Source organism: Cyanistes caeruleus, chromosome 20 (genome assembly GCF_971803275.1).
Source record: "Cyanistes caeruleus chromosome 20, bCyaCae1.hap1.1, whole genome shotgun sequence".
NCBI classification, from domain to species: Eukaryota; Metazoa; Chordata; class Aves; order Passeriformes; family Paridae; genus Cyanistes; species Cyanistes caeruleus.
Genome location: NC_141720.1, coordinates 7,874,542 through 7,891,761, shown reverse-complemented (window position 1 = coordinate 7,891,761; position 17,220 = coordinate 7,874,542). Strand labels below are relative to the sequence as shown.

At 47.8% G+C, this 17,220-nt stretch overlaps 2 protein-coding genes and 1 long non-coding RNA gene across 4 annotated transcripts; 1 reads left to right on the top strand and 2 right to left on the bottom strand.

Moving 5' to 3' along the window:
* Positions 1-712: 712 nt before the first annotated feature.
* Positions 713-13,668, bottom strand: SNAPC4 (small nuclear RNA activating complex polypeptide 4). Of its 2 annotated transcripts, none has more exons than XM_086858607.1 (23): positions 13,441-13,668; positions 12,790-12,833; positions 12,295-12,462; positions 11,801-11,926; positions 11,044-11,122; positions 10,439-10,520; positions 9,801-9,905; positions 9,245-9,317; positions 8,794-8,958; positions 8,430-8,577; positions 8,020-8,126; positions 7,663-7,757; positions 7,428-7,522; positions 7,074-7,159; positions 6,220-6,615; positions 5,754-5,843; positions 5,307-5,526; positions 5,150-5,217; positions 4,729-4,827; positions 4,464-4,491; positions 2,463-4,030; positions 1,839-1,972; positions 713-1,207 (listed from the first exon to the last, which is right to left on the bottom strand). In XM_086858607.1, the coding sequence occupies exons 1-22, from the start codon at positions 13,604-13,606 to the stop codon at positions 1,850-1,852; spliced, it is 4,131 nt and encodes a 1,376-aa protein (XP_086714733.1). In that variant the 5' UTR covers positions 13,607-13,668; the 3' UTR covers positions 713-1,207; positions 1,839-1,849. The 2 variants fall into 2 exon arrangements, with proteins under 2 accessions (XP_086714733.1, XP_086714732.1); XM_086858606.1 differs by having other exon boundaries at positions 12,790-12,836; positions 13,441-13,649.
* A 43-nt stretch (positions 13,669-13,711) lies between these two features.
* LOC147649729 (uncharacterized) lies at positions 13,712-16,127 on the top strand. The gene is made up of 2 exons (XR_015278290.1): positions 13,712-13,960; positions 14,242-16,127. It is a non-coding gene; the product is annotated as an uncharacterized LOC147649729 (long non-coding RNA).
* ENTR1 (endosome associated trafficking regulator 1) lies at positions 14,482-17,205 on the bottom strand. Its single transcript, XM_086858616.1, has 7 exons — positions 17,027-17,205; positions 16,758-16,949; positions 16,229-16,302; positions 15,988-16,099; positions 15,663-15,725; positions 14,941-15,074; positions 14,482-14,642 (listed from the first exon to the last, which is right to left on the bottom strand). The coding sequence occupies exons 1-7, from the start codon at positions 17,129-17,131 to the stop codon at positions 14,549-14,551; spliced, it is 774 nt and encodes a 257-aa protein (XP_086714742.1). The 5' UTR covers positions 17,132-17,205; the 3' UTR covers positions 14,482-14,548.
* Between the last annotated feature and the right edge of the window lie 15 nt (positions 17,206-17,220).

The following is a 17,220-nucleotide window of genomic DNA, read 5'->3' as shown; positions in this document are numbered from 1 at the left end:
TTTTCCACAAATAATTGACAAGGGCATCTTCTGAGCAGCATTTGCCAAGGCGAACAAAGATTTAGAACACAGTTCACCTTTTCCACCAGTTCCTCACTGCAAAAGCCTGGACACAGCAGGCACAGCTGTGCAGCAGCTCCTGCCACAGCTGAATTTCCTGGAAAACTGCTATCTATAGTGGCCTATGGAAAGAAGAGTACATTGCCAAGAGGAGAGCCTTCCACAATCATTCCTATTGTTCCATAAAGTCTTGACACCAAATTATAGCAACACTAGCACCCGGTGACCCTCTGTCCCCAGCTCTGCCTGAAGAGCCCCTGTGGAAAAGCTCAAACTCCCCACTACACTCAGGGAAGTTCAGTCAGTGCAGGGGAATGAAGCTTTCACAGCACTTTCCCTCTAGATTTTATCAGCTTTGCCTCAGCTAACCTTGCACCTCTCTGTGAGACAGAAATTGCTGGGTTATAAATGAAGAAACAAGTTTTTTTAAAGTGATTTGTGATGTCTGTATAGGGCAGGCTGTGGAAGAATCAAGAAAGAATCCTAATTCAATCCTGCAGTTTTAGGCACATGAATATTCATTCTCCCCATTTTCCCTGGTTTTCATGCAGCCTGAAAACTTCATTTTTCTCATTAGCAATCACTCTCATACACACATTATTAAAAGCACTATTTACCAGGGGAAAAAAACCCACACAGAACACATCAGTAATTTTTAAGTGAGAAAAATAAAACATCTGTATTTCAACAAATACTTAAAGAGTCATTTTGATACAAAATTAATGTGCTGCTTATTCCACAGTATTCAGTCAGTTACCAAGCAAAGCCACTGCCACAGCACTAAAAAACACCCAATTAACATATTCTGAACAGGGATAAACATTCACATAAATAGGGGCTAACACAAGAAGGAAATAAATAACCACCATTACTCGTTTCCCCGGATTTCAAGCAATATTCCTCCTCAGCATCTATGGCAGGTGGGAGTTTGAAAGAGCAGAAGTCTGTGCCTGAAAGATTTCCCTCCAGACAGTTTCCTTCATTTTTACACCTTGCCTACAGATGCAGATTTTGTTGAGGGATGGGAAAATCAATCCAGCATTTTCCTCTTCCCCAGGTCCATCAAGTAAGCATTGGAGGTGGTAAAAGTGAACAATGCAAAGATTATCTCCTTCTGCCATGCAGGCAGAGCTCACTCCAGTGACCCCTGTAACAAAGCACAAACAGCTCCTATCAGTCACAGCATTTTTACAGGAAAGTGACATTTTTTGGAGTTCCTGAAATGTATTTTCAAGAAAAAAATACTCAATCAGTCTCATCTGACAACCATGTGACTCAAACACTTTTCATGTTCATTCCATCTGGTGCACCAAAAGCCTCAGCAGGTATTAGGACATCACCCATTTGCACCCTGCAGAAGGTGAGCTGTTAGAACTGTACAGAAACGAAGCCAAATAGGGGAAATAAACCCCAAACCCCACCAAGCTGCTCAAAGATGAAGTATTAAAGAAAAACTCCACTGTCAAGCCTGTAGAGTGCTACCAATTAGGTGCATACTAAGTAGGGTTCAGGGCATGAACTGAAAGGCTGCCAAATGTTGGAATTTCATGAGTTTATACATAATTTTATCATAGAGACATCAACTTTCCCTCTCCCCAAAATGTTACCAGCCTTAGGCTGTGATTGATGGTGACTGTAGAACTCTGTGTCCTCAGGGAACAAGAGCAGAGATCATTTCAGTCCTTTCCTGGGGTCATGATTCACTGTCTGAGCTGAACCACAGACAAATGTGGTTCAGCTTCTCAGCAAGATGTACAAACCACTGAGGAGCTACTGACACATTTCCTTCTCATATCCTCCTCCTCCTCTTCCTGAGGCGGGTACTTCTCCTGAGCTGGGGAGCTCTGGCATCATCCTCGTCAGTGCAGGAGCCCAGGGCAGACTGAGCAGGGCTCTCCTCAGCCCTCATGCCCTGCAACAGAAGCAGGAGATGATCAACACCACGAGAATTACAAATAACCCCTTCAGCCACCCTCCTGATTTAGGCAGCTCAGCAAGATTTCTGAAACAATCTTTCATTTACTTTCAAACTGAAGCACGGGACAACATTCCATTACCAATGTCAGACAATGCACAAAATACCAATTTACAGAGTGAAAACAAAGGCCTGAATTGAAAAATGCAAGAGCCAGGGCAGCAGATTATAAACAGAAAAGGGAAGGGAGCTTTGATGCCCACTTCTGGGAACTGTCATGGCAAGTTTAAGGTGCTACCTAAGCCATGGGCTTTCACCCTCCTAGATGAGCTGCAGAGCTTTTCCCTTCATCAGCTGTAGAACCGTGTTTATTCAAAAGGACCAAATTTCTGCTACACTTAAGAACAGTGGGGGCTTCCCCCTAGATTCCAGTGCAATATTTATCTGGCAGTGATTTTCTGCTTTTAGCCCCTGGAATCTGTTTTACCTGATTTAGTAAATCAGCATTTTTGTCTCCAGGCTCATCCTTAAGTCTCCAGTCCTCTCGTACTCCTGGTAATTTTTTCCCACAACTCTCTTCCTCAGACACTTCTTTCTCACTCTGCCACTCGTCATCACTCTCCTCATGTTGCTTCACGCCGGCTGACAGAGTTGTTGTCACTTTGGGAGGAGGCAGAGTTGCCAGGACAGCTGGGAGTGTGAAGGCTGCCAGGAATCTGGCTTTCAGCAGGAGGTAAGCAGGGTTATCACCCAGTTTCTGCTGCACCAGTTCTCCAATAGCGTGGAAAACATCCCCAGTGCTCCCATCCCCACTGGCTTCAGAGGGCAGGAGAGAGGCTGCCTGCTCTTCCAGAGCTGCTTTCTGCACAAGGAGCTTTGAGAGGGTTTTTATACTGCAGAGGAAAGGTGGCAGATAAGGCAGCCTGGTCTGCAGTGATGGCACCTGAACACCTTGTTTCCCACTCAGCCACTCCTTCACCAGCCCCTCGTCCTCCAGGGAGATCAGGCTGAAGTCAAGGAGATTCTTCTCTGCATTTGAAGTGCTTGGTTGGGGGGGGACATCAGCACTCGGTGGTTTGGAGGCAATGGGTCTGTTCCTCAGTGCCTGGGCACGAGAACAACCAGAGCTCCCTGGGACATTGTTGTGAGGAGCTGCAGCTCCTGGACAGGGCACAGCCCGTTTCCTGATGCTGTCTGGGTTGAAGGATGACCTGTTTGTTGTGATGGAGTCACTGCTCCTTCCCAAGCTGGTGAGACTGGGCACAGGCTGGGAACCAGAGCCCTGAGTGCTGGCAGGGAGCTGTGTCTGAGGCAGCACCACAGCACACAGGACTGGGCTGGCAGCTGGAGCTGCAAAGGAATCTGGAGCCATGGAGGAGCCACCTGAACGCACAGGGGTTACAGCAGAAATAGTGGATGTGGTGCATCCAGGACTCCCTGAGGCCACAGGTAAGAGAACTGTGCACTGGTCAGCTGCCTTTCCCAAAGGAACTCCTTTCAGCTGGGAACTTGGTCCTTTTGTCTCTGCACTGCTGGGGTGAGGCAGATTTGCTCCAGCTGGTACAGGAGTCTCTCCCAAAGCACAGACATTGCCATTGGAAACCACAGTTGTCTGAAACTGATTTCTCCCATTAGCAGCTGGCATTACCTGGGGAACACCCACCACAGCCTGCACATCACAGGGGAACAGAGCCTGGGCGGTCACAACCCACCTGAAGGGCAGGATGCTGTTGGGAACCCCGGGAGAAGCAGCCTGTGGAGTGACAAGAGCAGGCAGCAGGCTGGCTGGCCTCTGCTGTGGGGCAAGCAGCACTGTCCTCTGCATGATGTTCTTGGCCTGGGACTCCTTTAAACGCTTCTCCCACAGCAATTGTGAGACAGTTTTAGGCTTCTGCCTTTGCCACTGGGCTGGGGGGGCTCCCTGCCCAGCTGGGGCACAGCTCTCCCAGGCATCAGTGGGAGTGTCCCTTGGTCTCACAGCAGGTTGTCTCCTGACAGCACCCTTCGGATTGCCCTGTTGGGAATTCCTCTGAGAACAAGCTTGGGATGAGTTGCCTGCAGAGGAGAGGACATAAAGTGACAGTGAATGAACAGTATTTCCAAAAGCCATTTCTCATTAAACATCAAGGAATGTGTCAAAATTCCCATTTGTGAGAATTCCTACAACACTACAGTCCTGATTTAATCAAGCCATGTCCTGACAACTGAACAAGGGGTAACTGCCCCCAGAAATCAGAGATGGGCCACCAATGTACCTTAACACCCCCCTGAACTGGTCCAGTGCCACTGGCTCCCCAGCCCTCCAGGGTTTTTTTTCAGTCCTTACCAAAGGGGAACATGTTTAAAGATCCAAGAGCTAGCAAAAACGAGCATGACAGTACAAGTTTGTCCCCAAAGTTCTCCTTCAGTTAAACTGGTTATTAATGTAACAGTGATGAATTATGTGAAAGTTCTTGTACATCATAAAAATAAATGTTCTGGTAGGTACCTGAAGAAGTCTCCGTATTTTGTGAGGCCTGTAAAAAAAAAGTATATTAAATTATATTTCTGATAAATTTAAAGATTATTAAAACAGCACATATGTGAATCAAACCCACATCTGCCACCTCCTGAACAAATGGCCATACAGCCAGCATTTTATTCTGCCTCTGAACCAAAACAAACTGCTAACACACATATAAACTGTGTGGCCACACAATGAAAGTGCTTATTGTAGTCAAGACTTCAATGGGAAAAGCTTAAAAACACAATACCTGCTGAGGGCTCCTTGCATTAGCCTCATGTAGCTCCAACTGCCTCAGCCTCCTCTCCTTAATAATCTTCATACAGCCTTTGGTGTCAATCTGGAAGAGCTGCAAGGTGAGAGCTTCATTAACATTTGATGGAGAACAAAAATGTTTTGGTGGGGTCAGTGACAAAGCAAGATAGAGGGGACACACTTCACACATTGTGGGGATATTTTACACTTAGAGAAAAAGCCCTGGCAGGATCAGACTTTTGATGCAGGACTTATTTAAGAAATTTCATATGCAAACCATGAAGGCAGGTTAGTCCAATAATTAGATTATTTTTTTAAGAAACAAAGATAAACCATTTATTTAAGCCTCAAATACTGAGAAATAAAGAATCCCACTGTTGGAAAGCAAGTAATGCTATTAGGACAGTAAAACTTGCCTGAATGAGTAGTGCAAACAGGGGAGTGCTGGTGAGACCAACTGACTTATTGTTGTGAATAGCAGCAGCTGGAAAGAAATCCAACATCAAAATCAGCTGGGAATTCACTCAGGAGACATCAGAAAGTAGGGACAAAGGTAGGATGGGTCTCCAATACCTTTTCTCCTCCCAGCCTGCAAGGTGCAGGGCAGCAGCACATTGCCCACCCAAGGGGTCACTGCCATCAGCAGCTTCCTGTCCAGGCTCAGCCTCCTCCAGTGCTCCTTGTACCTGTACCGAATTCTCCTTGGCAGCTCCTGCAGTTCCTGGACATCCTGGCCAGCATCTGCACCCATTCCAGGGGGCTTGGCTAAAAGGCTGGCAGGAGGTTTTAGTATCTGTAATTGCCATGCATGAAAAAACACACAATTAAGAGTTCCCATTAGGAAGGTTCTGCCATTAGTCCCAGGACAAAATATTCATGGGGCAGTTAGGGCAAAAAACTGTGAGTTTTCCTCTTGGGATTACAGTGCAGGATCTATAATTATATAAAAATTAATTCCTACAAAGCACAGCCTGGCAGTGCTCATGTCACAGAAGCAGACAAGACACAAGAGGCACTCACCAGTTTCCTCTGGAATTTCGTGTTATTCCTTAATATTGTTCTCACATCCTCCAGGCTAACCTGCAGCACTTCTTTTCCACACTGGGAAGCCTGAAGATGAAAGCACACAAGAAAAGACAGAAGAGAAAGTCACTCCAAGAAAATTATTTGCATTGGATGTGCACAGCAGGTACAAGTTTTCAACATTCCTGCTGTTGAAGGTATCTTATTAAATGAAATCAACTTTGAAGACCTTTACTTTTAATCCTTGTGCATCATCACAACACAAAATGCCTATTTCATAAAAGCTTTTGTGAGGAATCTACCAAAAACTCAAAAACCAGAATTGACTGGGTAATTATCTTCACATTTTTTGATTTAACAAGGGAATGAACATCAAGATGTTATCTGTTCATCACATCCTGCCCTTTCTGCAGCAGCTGCGCTTCCCTTCTAACTTCTGATCCAAGCTCCCATCCCAGCTCACCTTGGCTATCACTTCTTCTGCATTCTTCACCAGCACATCTGTGGAATAGGGCTGTGCAATGCCCCTCAGCAGGGTGTTCAGCTCACATGATTTATCAACAGCTTTGTCTTCATCACATCCTGCCCCTGGAATGTCACTGCAGCTGCTCCCTGTGCCAGCCCTGGCAGCAGAGAGGAGGGATTGGATTTGGTATCTCTCTCTGGCTACCTCCTGAATGTCTGTCCCTGTTGGTATCCACAGGTCAATGCTGGGGATTGCACACTCCTTCCTGGTGGTTCTGGTCACCTCCTCCTCTGTGCAGTCTGTCAGGTCCAGCTCCATGTCCTCACCGCTGCTCTCTGACAGGCTGGAGCTCTCCTCACTGTTGCATTGTTTGGTCGCCCTAGATCTTTTCCTCTTGGAAAAACAAGCACACACAAGTTTTAGTCAGTGTTCACCCCTGGCTTGCAACTCTCTCAAATCAGGAAGTTTCCTTTTCCAAAGGAAATGAGATTTTTGAAACAAGTCCATCTTCAATATAGTCTTAAGCAACCAGAATTTCTTGAGTGCCTGGGACCAAAACTGGCAACTCATGAGGTACAGACATGAAAACCTACATATATCCCATCCTTACAGGCATTTCAAGGCAGGAAAGAACTCTGGATAATATACAAATATATAGCATATTAACTTCAACCCTTCAGAACAAAGGCTGCTTTACCCACCAAAGAAATAAACTGTGAAATCCACAACAAAAACCTTGATTGTGTGAAATCAATGTCAATTTTTTTACTGATTTCACAGGATTCCACTTTTAGTTTAGAGAAACTTAATTGAAGAGATGACACTGTGACACAGCAGGATTTCCACAGTACCTTAGAGCCAATTATGATTTTCCACTTGCTCAGGCATTGGGAGCCAGTCCGATGTGGCAGCTCTGAAGCTATTTTACTCCAGTGACCTGAAAAGGACACAGAACATTTTCATTTGTGCCACAAACTGAGCAAGGGGCCTTTCAATGCAGCCATTACACACTTGTTATACATTTCCCTGGATAAGAGACAGAGTCAGTGCATGAATGGATCTCAGACCCTTAATACCCATAACACACAATACAAAGATGTTGCAATCATCAGTACAAAGCAGAGCTTGCAGGACTCACAGTGAAAGAAGAGAAAACCTCAATGACATCTCTAAACTTCTATAGATTAAACCACAGAAACACCTACCCAGGCCATGCTTCTGAACGAGTTCAATCAGCTTCTCCTCTTCCTCCAAACTCCACCTGCCTTTCTTTACATCCCAGTGCAAAGCTTTTAAATACCTTCAAAATGAAAACATTACAGTCAGGAACATTCAATCCTGATTGTGAAAATCAGATTATCACTGCACTCCAAGCCTGAAGAAAACCAGCATTGCTACCCAGAGCTCTCCCTTATTTCAGGGGCGGGTGCCTGAACTCACCGGCCCCGGCACTGGGCGTCGCTCCTGCCCGGCACTTCTGTCCGGATTTTGTACCAGTCCTTCTCCCCATACTTCTTAACTGCAGCCATCAGCATCTGTGTGCACCAGACAGAGCAAGAGCTCAGATCCTCACCAGAAGCAACCCTAATGGGCCTGAGACAGCAGCAGTTCTGTTTGTTTCCTGTGCAAATCTCTGGACAAAACTAGAAGCTTCTAAGCCCTCTTGAGCTGTGAAGTGCCCACCTTGGTCTGTTTTACCCTCTGTGCCACTGCTAAAGCTCAGATCTACAGCCATGCCACACCCCAGCAGTCCAACATTCCCACCCTGCAATCCCAGGCCCAGAGGATGGAACTTACAGCATCTTCCTCTGGTGTCCAGGGTCCTTTCTTCAAGCTGGGGTCCACACTCTTCGTCCAGCGGTAAATCAGCTGAGCAGAATCTCTTCCTTCCATGTAATAAGCAACTGGAAATTAAAAGGTTTATTTAACTCTGTAGTAATTAATGCTTCTTCCTTTATCTGGTTAACAGTTGCAATCAGTGATTGCCATAAGAAGCACTTTAATCTCTTAAAAAACAGTGCTCAGCCAGTTTCAGCCAATTTCCCAATACAGATAAAGGTTCCAAAAGATATTAAATTCTTGCTGATATAATGAAACTCCAGATAGGTACAGGAAAGGCAGAGCTCACAGCTTCCACCAAGGAAAAGAGAATGGGAGAGTGAAGCATTCCAGGTGAATGACAGGTTTGTCACTTGTGGGTCACTTACTTTTCTTGTATGGGATATGGCTTCCCACTCTCATCTCTTGAACAAGCTCTAAAAGCATCTCATCTTCATGCTTGGTCCATTCTTTCCTTTTTAAATCTTTGTTGTAGATTTGGTATTTCTGCAAGCACTGGAAAGGTGTCCTGTTTGTCTTAATTCAAGGAAAACAAAGAGAAGCAGGTAACTGGTTATTTAGGAGGACAAAAAGCAAGAGGGAAAAGCTAAAGTACCAAACCTTCTTGGTACTGTTCTTGGACACTCCTCAGAAATCATTAATTAACAGTGAATTAGTATTAACATTGTTTTTTAAACCTGACAAGAGGCAAAGTAAAGCCAGAATGAACCAACCTGGCAGCTCAGACCTTACCCCCAGCTCCTGGGCAATGGTCTGCCAGTCCACGTAGTTGTATTTAGCTGCTATCTGCTTCAGCTTCTCTATTTCCTCCTCAGTCCATTCCTTTTTGTTGATGCTTGGATGCTCCCAATTTTGCCAAAACTTCTTCAGTTCTTCTGAGCTACGTTGTCCATCAAACTAAAAGAAACAACAAAAGTATGTTTAGTTTCATAGCTGCAGTTTCATTAAGGCACCTGGATAAACAGGAAAACCAGTATTTCACATTCCAGATATGTCTTACTGCCAAGTTTCCCAGAATTAAATCACCAAATTTAACAAGTTGAGATTACTTAACAGTCAACTTGGAGAAATGCAAGATGGAAACACTGGATGCAAACCAGGTCAGATGATTCTCAAGAGGAAGGACACAGATATCAGAAGCAATAAAACAGCTGTAATAAAAAAAGCTGTTCCCCCAACTCACATGGATGTTTGAAATTTTGTCCCAGTCATGCTCATCAAATCTGTTTCCTATTAAGTCACTTTCTGGGAGTTGGCTGAAGCAGAAGGTACAAAGAATAAGAAGAAAGAATCATATTAAATGGTTAATGAAACACTTTGTCTTCTTGATCCTGCCTCATCTCATTCCCCCCACCTATTCCTGACTTCCACAAGAACTGAGCACTCAGATTAGCAGGAGAAACAATTAATGCCATGTCCATTTAAATACACTGCTCTAGATTTGTTCATGAGCAAAAGCTCAAAAATACAAAAAAACCCAGAGCTTTGCTCCTTTGTTGCTAAAGAAAATCATTTAAAGCAGCACCTCTAAAATGGATGCAGGCACTACACTTTGTGTATCAAAACCCAAACATATTTCTTAGTAAAATGTGGAGATGAGAGAGCTGCAGGCAGAGCCACAACCACACCTAATTTTTTACAACCCAACACCAATGACCCATCTAGAAGAAGGAGGGAACTCTTAGAGCTAAACTCTAAGACATTTCATTTTTCACCAAGAACATAGAAAGACTTCTTACTTTATTGCCTCTATTTCTCGCTCCAAGTCTTTGATTTGCTTTTCCAAGATCTGTTTTTCTGTTTCAGTCTTGACTTTCTCCAGTTTCTGATTCCAATAACTCAACCTGTTCAAAGACATTTTTATCACTACTTAACAGGCTAGATGAGAATGAGGTCAATGGCATCAGAAGACGTTCAGCAGGGACACCTTCCCCACCACTATCACTCCCCCCTTGAAGTTTATTTCCACACAAAACTCTTCTCCCAGGTTTACTCACAGGGCACACTCATTGCCATATTTTTGCCCCTTCAATGCAATCCCTGACCCACAACAGGTTTCAGATAAACCCTTTTGGTGTTTACACAGAGAACCAATGATTGCTGCAACAGCCATGAAGACTGTGCCAGCCCCAGCACAGCAATCCCTTGCTGGACACACCATTAAGCCTCACCACAAATTCAGCTTCAAGCCCTGCCAAGTATTTTAAGTTACATCACAGTGCCAATGGGAAGAAATAGATGGCTGTAAAATCCCACAAACACAAGCAATTAACACAAGAACTTGCTGGAGGAAGGTGAAATCTCCACATCTCCCTTCTCCTCCTCTCCCATGCAATGTTTTCAGCAGGAGAAAAGAGGACTTTTGGGCAGTACTCACTTGAGCAGCTTGGGCTGGAGCAGGCGCTGCAGGCGGTCGCTCACCACAGATTTCTGCAGCAGCATCTTCTCTCCAGTTTTCCCTAAAGCAGACAGGGGAGCAGCCAGACATCAGTGCAAAACCACTGCCAGGAGACACCCACGGCTCCCAGCACCCCTGGGAATGTCCTCCAGCTCTGCAGTGAGATTCCCTGCCTAAACAACCACCACTGTGTCAGACTTGGGCAAGGCACAGCCTCTGGCACAGTTTTATTGAGATCTCCAAAGAGACCCCAACAAAGGAATCACCCTGTGAGCATCTGGAGCTGCACGTGTCCCTTCAGCTTCCCTCATCCCTTGCACCACCTTACTTGGTTTAGGAGTGCTCACAAGAGCTGATGCAGCAGAACAAATCAAAAAGGAGTCATTAATGACTCATTGAAATAATTTATAGAGCACCCCATTTCCTTTTAATGACTTTTTTGTGCATCAATCAGAGGTGTTGATGTTTAACTGCAAACAGGAGCACACACACACACTAAATAATAGGAATATATACATTTGCTATATGAATATATACATGTTATAGCTCTTCTAGAACACAGAAGAGCACCCAGACTGACTTACACTTGGTTGAATGCAGCTGTTCAAAGGATTTTATGCCCTGAGCTGCTTTTTCCTTGGCATCCTCATTGGAAGGAGGGCCCTGATGAAGATTAGAAGGGTTAGATACACTGAGAGTCAGACAAAATTACTGTTTCTTCTTAAAACTCCAGCATGAACTGCTACAAAAACAAGTGGAAACTCAAACTTGTGCAAACTGTCACACTCACACTGCTTAGTTACCTTTGTTAGCAAGAGATCACAGCTACATCATTGAAATGGAAATAATACCAGTAACTGCTTGAATATATTAATATATGGATGATGATAGTTGATTCTTGGCAACCACAAAAAGCCAAGATCTCCTTTTGCTGATGGCCTTTTAAAAACACATGGGAAAAAAAGTAGTAATAATTGCTTCAGAAAATATAAAAACTAAAATACAGAAAATCTCAGAAACTCAGAAAACTCAGTTTCACAGACAATCAGATTTCAGTGAGTGCTTTAAACAGCAGCATGGAATTGGGTGCTGGAAATGAAGACAAAGTTAAATTAAACCCAAGAACATTCAAGCCCCTGGTGACTACAATTCCACTCCCCAGAACTCACAGGGCTGAACAAACATTTCCAAAAGAGGGGGAGTGACAAATGAGAGGAAAAAGGTTTCAGGCTGAGGAGTGACATTCAGTTACACCCCTGAAATGAGAACAGTTTAAACACATTACAATGCACATCCATCACTGAAAACACATCAGCCTGGAAGCTGCTTATATTTACTTACAACTCCTGTTACTTTATCCTTAAAGTATGGTTTCATAAAATGACCCAAAAACACATTTGCTGGTAGATTTCTGCCATCTCCTGCCTTGGCTGTTTTTGTACCTTCAAGCTCCCACGTGATTTCCTTCTGCAATACAAGAATGAATTGAACAGTAGCAGTGTCTCCTCCAAATTCCTGATTTCAGAGAGCAGTGGCTGGACCCTCACAACAGCCCAGGCAAAGTTCAAATCTGCAAATCAGTGCAAAATCAGTTCAGGAGGTAAAGGCAGGATTTGGAACTTCCTGAGTTTGCACAGTGCAGATGATAAAAAAGATCAATAAAATACTAACTTGTCCCAACAAGCTAAAATGTAACATGTAAAATACCCACTTTTTATTGTAAGAAAGTATGGAATCATCAGTTAAATAAACCACTGGGCTTGAGGGGAAGGAAGGATTGCAAATGGCAACACAGAAAAACACAGAAATGAGCATTTCACTCCTGCATTGCTCACCTGCTCTTCTTTGTTTTGTGCTATGAGCAGCTCCACTTCCTCAATCTTTTCCTTGATAACTTCCTGGTACACATGGTTCATCTGCAGGCAGGTTTCTGGATCCTGGGGCAGGCTTTCAATATCATCTTCATCATCATCATCACTGCTGTCTTCTCCTATTTCCACTTCCTTGAGGCAAATAAGGCATTTAGGGAAAAAACAGTGAAAAGCAGGTCTGTAACAATCAGATCTGTAACTCAGCACATCCTCAGCTGAACCCTCTGTGCACCCACAGCCTGTGGGGACTGCAGGGACACAGAGCTCTGACCCTGGCACACGAACAAATCTCTGACACTGAATAACAAAGTACTGGGCAGGAATGCCCAAAATTCGGGTTTTACTGAGCACAAAGCCAAGGCAATTGCCTGGACTTCCCCAGAGCAGGGTGAGGTTTCCCTTCCTCCCGTTCCCTTCAATAGACAGCTGGAATTATATACTTAAAGAGACAACAGTTACCATTTCAGCATGAGAATTTTCATCATCTTCTTCATCATCATCATCTGCTAGACAAACAAAATACAAAAATGCTGATTGTAGCGGGATAAAAGGAAAGCTTTAAACCCAAATCTTTTCAATTAAAGCACAGAGGAAAAAGCACCAGAGAGGTCTCAGACATGACCATCAGTGGCTTTGGATACCGACAACGTTGTCAACTAAAAGGTGCATTTAGTTATACTCCACTTATGCTTTTTTTGTTGTTTTTTTTTCTGGAGAAGGAAACAAGAGCAGCTCTGGATAACTACAGCAAAGCTGAATCGTGGTTCTGCACACGAGAGGCGCCGGGGAGTGCAGCCAAGCGAACATTCCAAGGCAGGAGAAGCAGAGACTCAGCAGCAGGAGCCCCCCGACACAAGGACCTAAGTCATAGGGAGCCGTGCGGCCCGAGCGGGGCCTGTCCGGACAGAGCCGCCCGCCCCTCCCGGCCCTGCGACACCGGCTGCAGGAGGCGCCGGAGCGCCGGGGGATGCTGCGGCTCACACAGCAGCTCGCGAGGCCCGCTGAGGCCCCAGGATTTCACTGCTGGCGGTATTTGGGTGCAAAGGGAACGGGCAAAGCGCCGGTACCGGAGGCTGCCCGGGGAGCGCCCCGAGACCCCCGAACCCGTACCGGAGCTGAGGCTGGAGCCGGACGGGGACAGCTGGATGTCGGCCCCGCCGGGCTGCAGGCTGCGCTCCAGCTGCTCGATCTCCCGGCGGATCTTCTCCCGCTCCGCATCGAGGTCGAGGCCCTGGGCGGAGCAGCGGGGCCCGGCCCGGCCCGGCCCGGCGGACATGGCGGCACCGCTGCTCCCGGGGCCCCGCCCCCCGCTCCGCCAATCGCTGCTACGGCCGCGGGTCAGCTGATCGGCACGTGACACCGCGCAGCCAATCCGGGCGGCGCCCGCCGCACGTGCAAGGCCAGGGGCGGGACCGGAGACCGCGCCGGGCTGGGCCTTGAACGGGACCGCGGCACCGGGACACGGCCCGCAGCGACACCACGGCACCGGGACACGGCCCGCAGCGACACCACGGCACCGGGACACGGCCCACAGCGGCACCGGGACAGCACAGCACCGGGACACGGCCCGCAGCGACACCGGGACAGCACAGCACCGGGACACGGCCCGCAGCGACACCGGGACAGCACAGCACCGGGACACGGCCCGCAGCGACACCGGGATAGCACAGCACCGGGACACGGCCCGCAGCGACACCGGGACAGCACAGCACCGGGACACGGCCCGCAGCGGCACCGGGACACGGCCCGCAGCGGCACCGGGACACGGCCCGCAGCGGCACCGGGACACGGCCCGCAGCGGCACCGGGACAGCACAGCACCGGGACACGGCCCGCAGCGACACCACAGCACCGGGACACGGCCCACAGCGGCACCGGGACACGGCCCGCAGCGACAGCGGGACACGGGTAGCGCCGGCCGGCCCACGGGCTTTTTCCGCTCCACAGCCAGAGCCCTGAACGGCAGCGAGAGCCCCAGCCGAAACCGGGAATTGTGGGGTGCGCGGGGAGAAGGGGCCGCGGTCCCAGCCCAGCAGCAACAGGGCTGTGCTCTGGTCCACTCCGGGTTCAGGGATCCGTTGGCTGTGGCTGCACCGCGGGAAGGGATGGAGAAGGCAGGTTTGCAGTTTGGAGCGTCAAAATGAGGCCAAAGTATCAAAAATTAACTTTTTAGTAATGGTTTCCATATGAAAACAAAGTCCTTGTGTTGTGTGAGTCACTCACTGTCCATCCTCTGACACCTCAGAGATTCTGTCTATGGATTTCAGGAGATCAGCGACGAGCTGCAGGGATTCTGCTCCAGAGAGCAGCTGCCTGCAATGGGAGAGATGCAGTGTTAGCTGTGGGGATGGGCAGCCAGGCAGTTTTGGGAGTTTTCCCACATTCTGTGATTTATCAAGCAGCATTTCATCAGGACTGGAAACTCAGAGACTCCCACTTTCCACCTATTTTTACTACCTACACTTGGAGAAAAACAGGTAAGAACATGGAGTAGCTCCTCTGGCACACAACACAAACCCCTGGATTTCAATCCTGAAAAACCTACAGAGGATGTTTATTGTGAGCCCAGTGCCTGGGAGGGTGTCAGGAGGGTTTTCCCAGCCCAGCTCACCTGATGGATGCTTGGGAGCTGGTTGTGACCTGCAGCAGGTGCTGCAGAGCCAACTCCGCGTTCTGCTTGACTGCGGCCAATCCCTGGCCCGCCCGCAGCGCCTCGTTCTCCAGCCTGGAATTCCTCAGCTCAGCCTGGAAGGAAGGGGCACAATCCATGTGAAACAACCCCAGAACTCCAGCAGATACTCTACAGCTAATGGATGCGTTCACACAGCACTTTATGGGTGTGGAATGTAATAATTAACTAACACAGAGATAGTGAACACAATAAACCAATATGATAAATAGTGACTAGATCCCATAACCAGACTGCCTGGAGGGAGTGTCTTCCAGAACCACAGGATCATTAGGGCCTCTGGATGTATCCAGTCCAACCCCCTTGCCAAGGCAGTGTCACCTGGGGCAGGTGACACAGGAACATTTCCAGGTGGGTTTGGATTTCTCTGAAGAGGGAAACTCCATGCATTCCCTGGACAGTTTGCTCCAGGGCTCTGCCACCCTCCATGGAAAGAAGTTCTTCCTCAGTTTCTGGCCATTGCTCCTCATCCTGTAACTGGGCACCACTGAAGAGTCTGGCACCATCCAGGCCCTCCCAAGCCTTTACTAAACCTGAAAACACACCCAACATTTTCCTCAGAGCCTGCAAAACCTGTGCAATATCCTTTCCACTGCCTCAATTCTGAGATGTATCCCTGCAGCCCCAGCATTGCTGCTCTGTACCTGGAGCTGTGCATTTTCCTGTCTCAGTTTGGCAGCGCTGTTCTCAGCTTTGGCAGCCCGTTTCTGCAACAGAACAGAGATTACTGAAACCACAGCGTGCTGAGGATAAATCAGGCAGCTTGAGCTATGTGGGAATGAGTGATTCCAGTACAGAACTTGGAGGGATATGGTTTGTGTTACACCATGCCATGTTCTGAATGTTTCAGGAGGTAGGAACAGCTCCCTCCTTCCTCACTGCTCCTTTCTGGGATCTGCAGAACCTCCCCACCCTCTCAGGGGAAATTTTCTTCCTGGTATTTGATCTAAACCTAAAGTCATCTCTTACAGTCATCAGCTGGAGATTCTGCTCCACATGCTGCACTATTGCTTCCAAATCCTGTGCTTCTTTTTCTTCTTTGATTTTGTTTTCCTCAAGCTTCTTCTCAAGCTCCCTCATTCTAAAATAAAATAAGAGATGGCACACAATAAGCATCTTCACCATGAAACACTTTAGGAAGGAAATTCTGGGGAAGGATCAAGAATCTCATGGTTTCATGTTATAAGGAAAATTAATTATTCTCACGCACTTGTCTGCTTGAGTTTCAGACAGAATCTGAAGCTTATTGATCTTGCTTCTTAAAATAGCATTCTCTTCTTTTAGCTAAAAAAAGAAATAAAAAATTATTATTAGGATTGAGGTGCATTTTCACAACATTACTAACAATCCAAGATGAGTAACAGAATATTCAGCTTTAATACTGGAAATTCTTACACTTTCTAATACATTCAAGCTTAATTTTACCTTCAGTTTACCCATCTGGAAACCACTGTGGGGCACAGACACTGAACCACCAGTGCCAATGTGACTAATTAATATTAAATAAACATGACCTGAAGGGGCAGGAGCACGAGGAAGTCACCCGGCTCATGCGCAGGGCAGTAGGACAGAGAAAGTACCGGACCTGCTCATGCTGAAAAGCACATTTCCAGCCTTAATTCTGTTCCTCAGCAGCTCTCGGTGGCAGCAGGCTGCGAGGCCGAGCTGTGTCAGGGCCCAGGGCCCGGCTCGGAGCTGCTCTGCCTGAGGAAGGTGCCGGGAGGGCGGGCAGCGCTCACCTGCTCGTAGCTCGGCTGCCCGGGGGGGAGCGGGGCCGGCTCCGGGGGGGCTCCGAGCGGGGCCGCGCTCAGGTGGGCCTGCTCCACGGCCAGCGGCTGGTAGCTCTCGCTCCATTCCTCCTCCTCCTCCTCCTCCTCCTCGTCCTGCTCGTCGCCCGACTCTGCGGGCACGACGGGCCCGGGCCAAGCCGCCTGCGGAGGGGACAGCGGGGCTGAGGTGAGCGTCTTGACGCGAGGGATCCCGGCCGCGCTGCCGCCCAGGGCCTTACCTGCGTGCCGCCGCGGGACTTGGAGCGGACAAACTCGCAGAAGGAGAAGGGGTTGGGCTCGGCCGGGGCCCCCGGCAGCGGTTCCGGCAGCGGCGGCGCCGCCATGGCCGCCTCAGGGCGGGGTGGAGGGCGGGGCCTCCCCTCGGTCCGGGCCAATGAGCGCACGGCCGCAGCCGCCGCGCCCAATCGCGGCC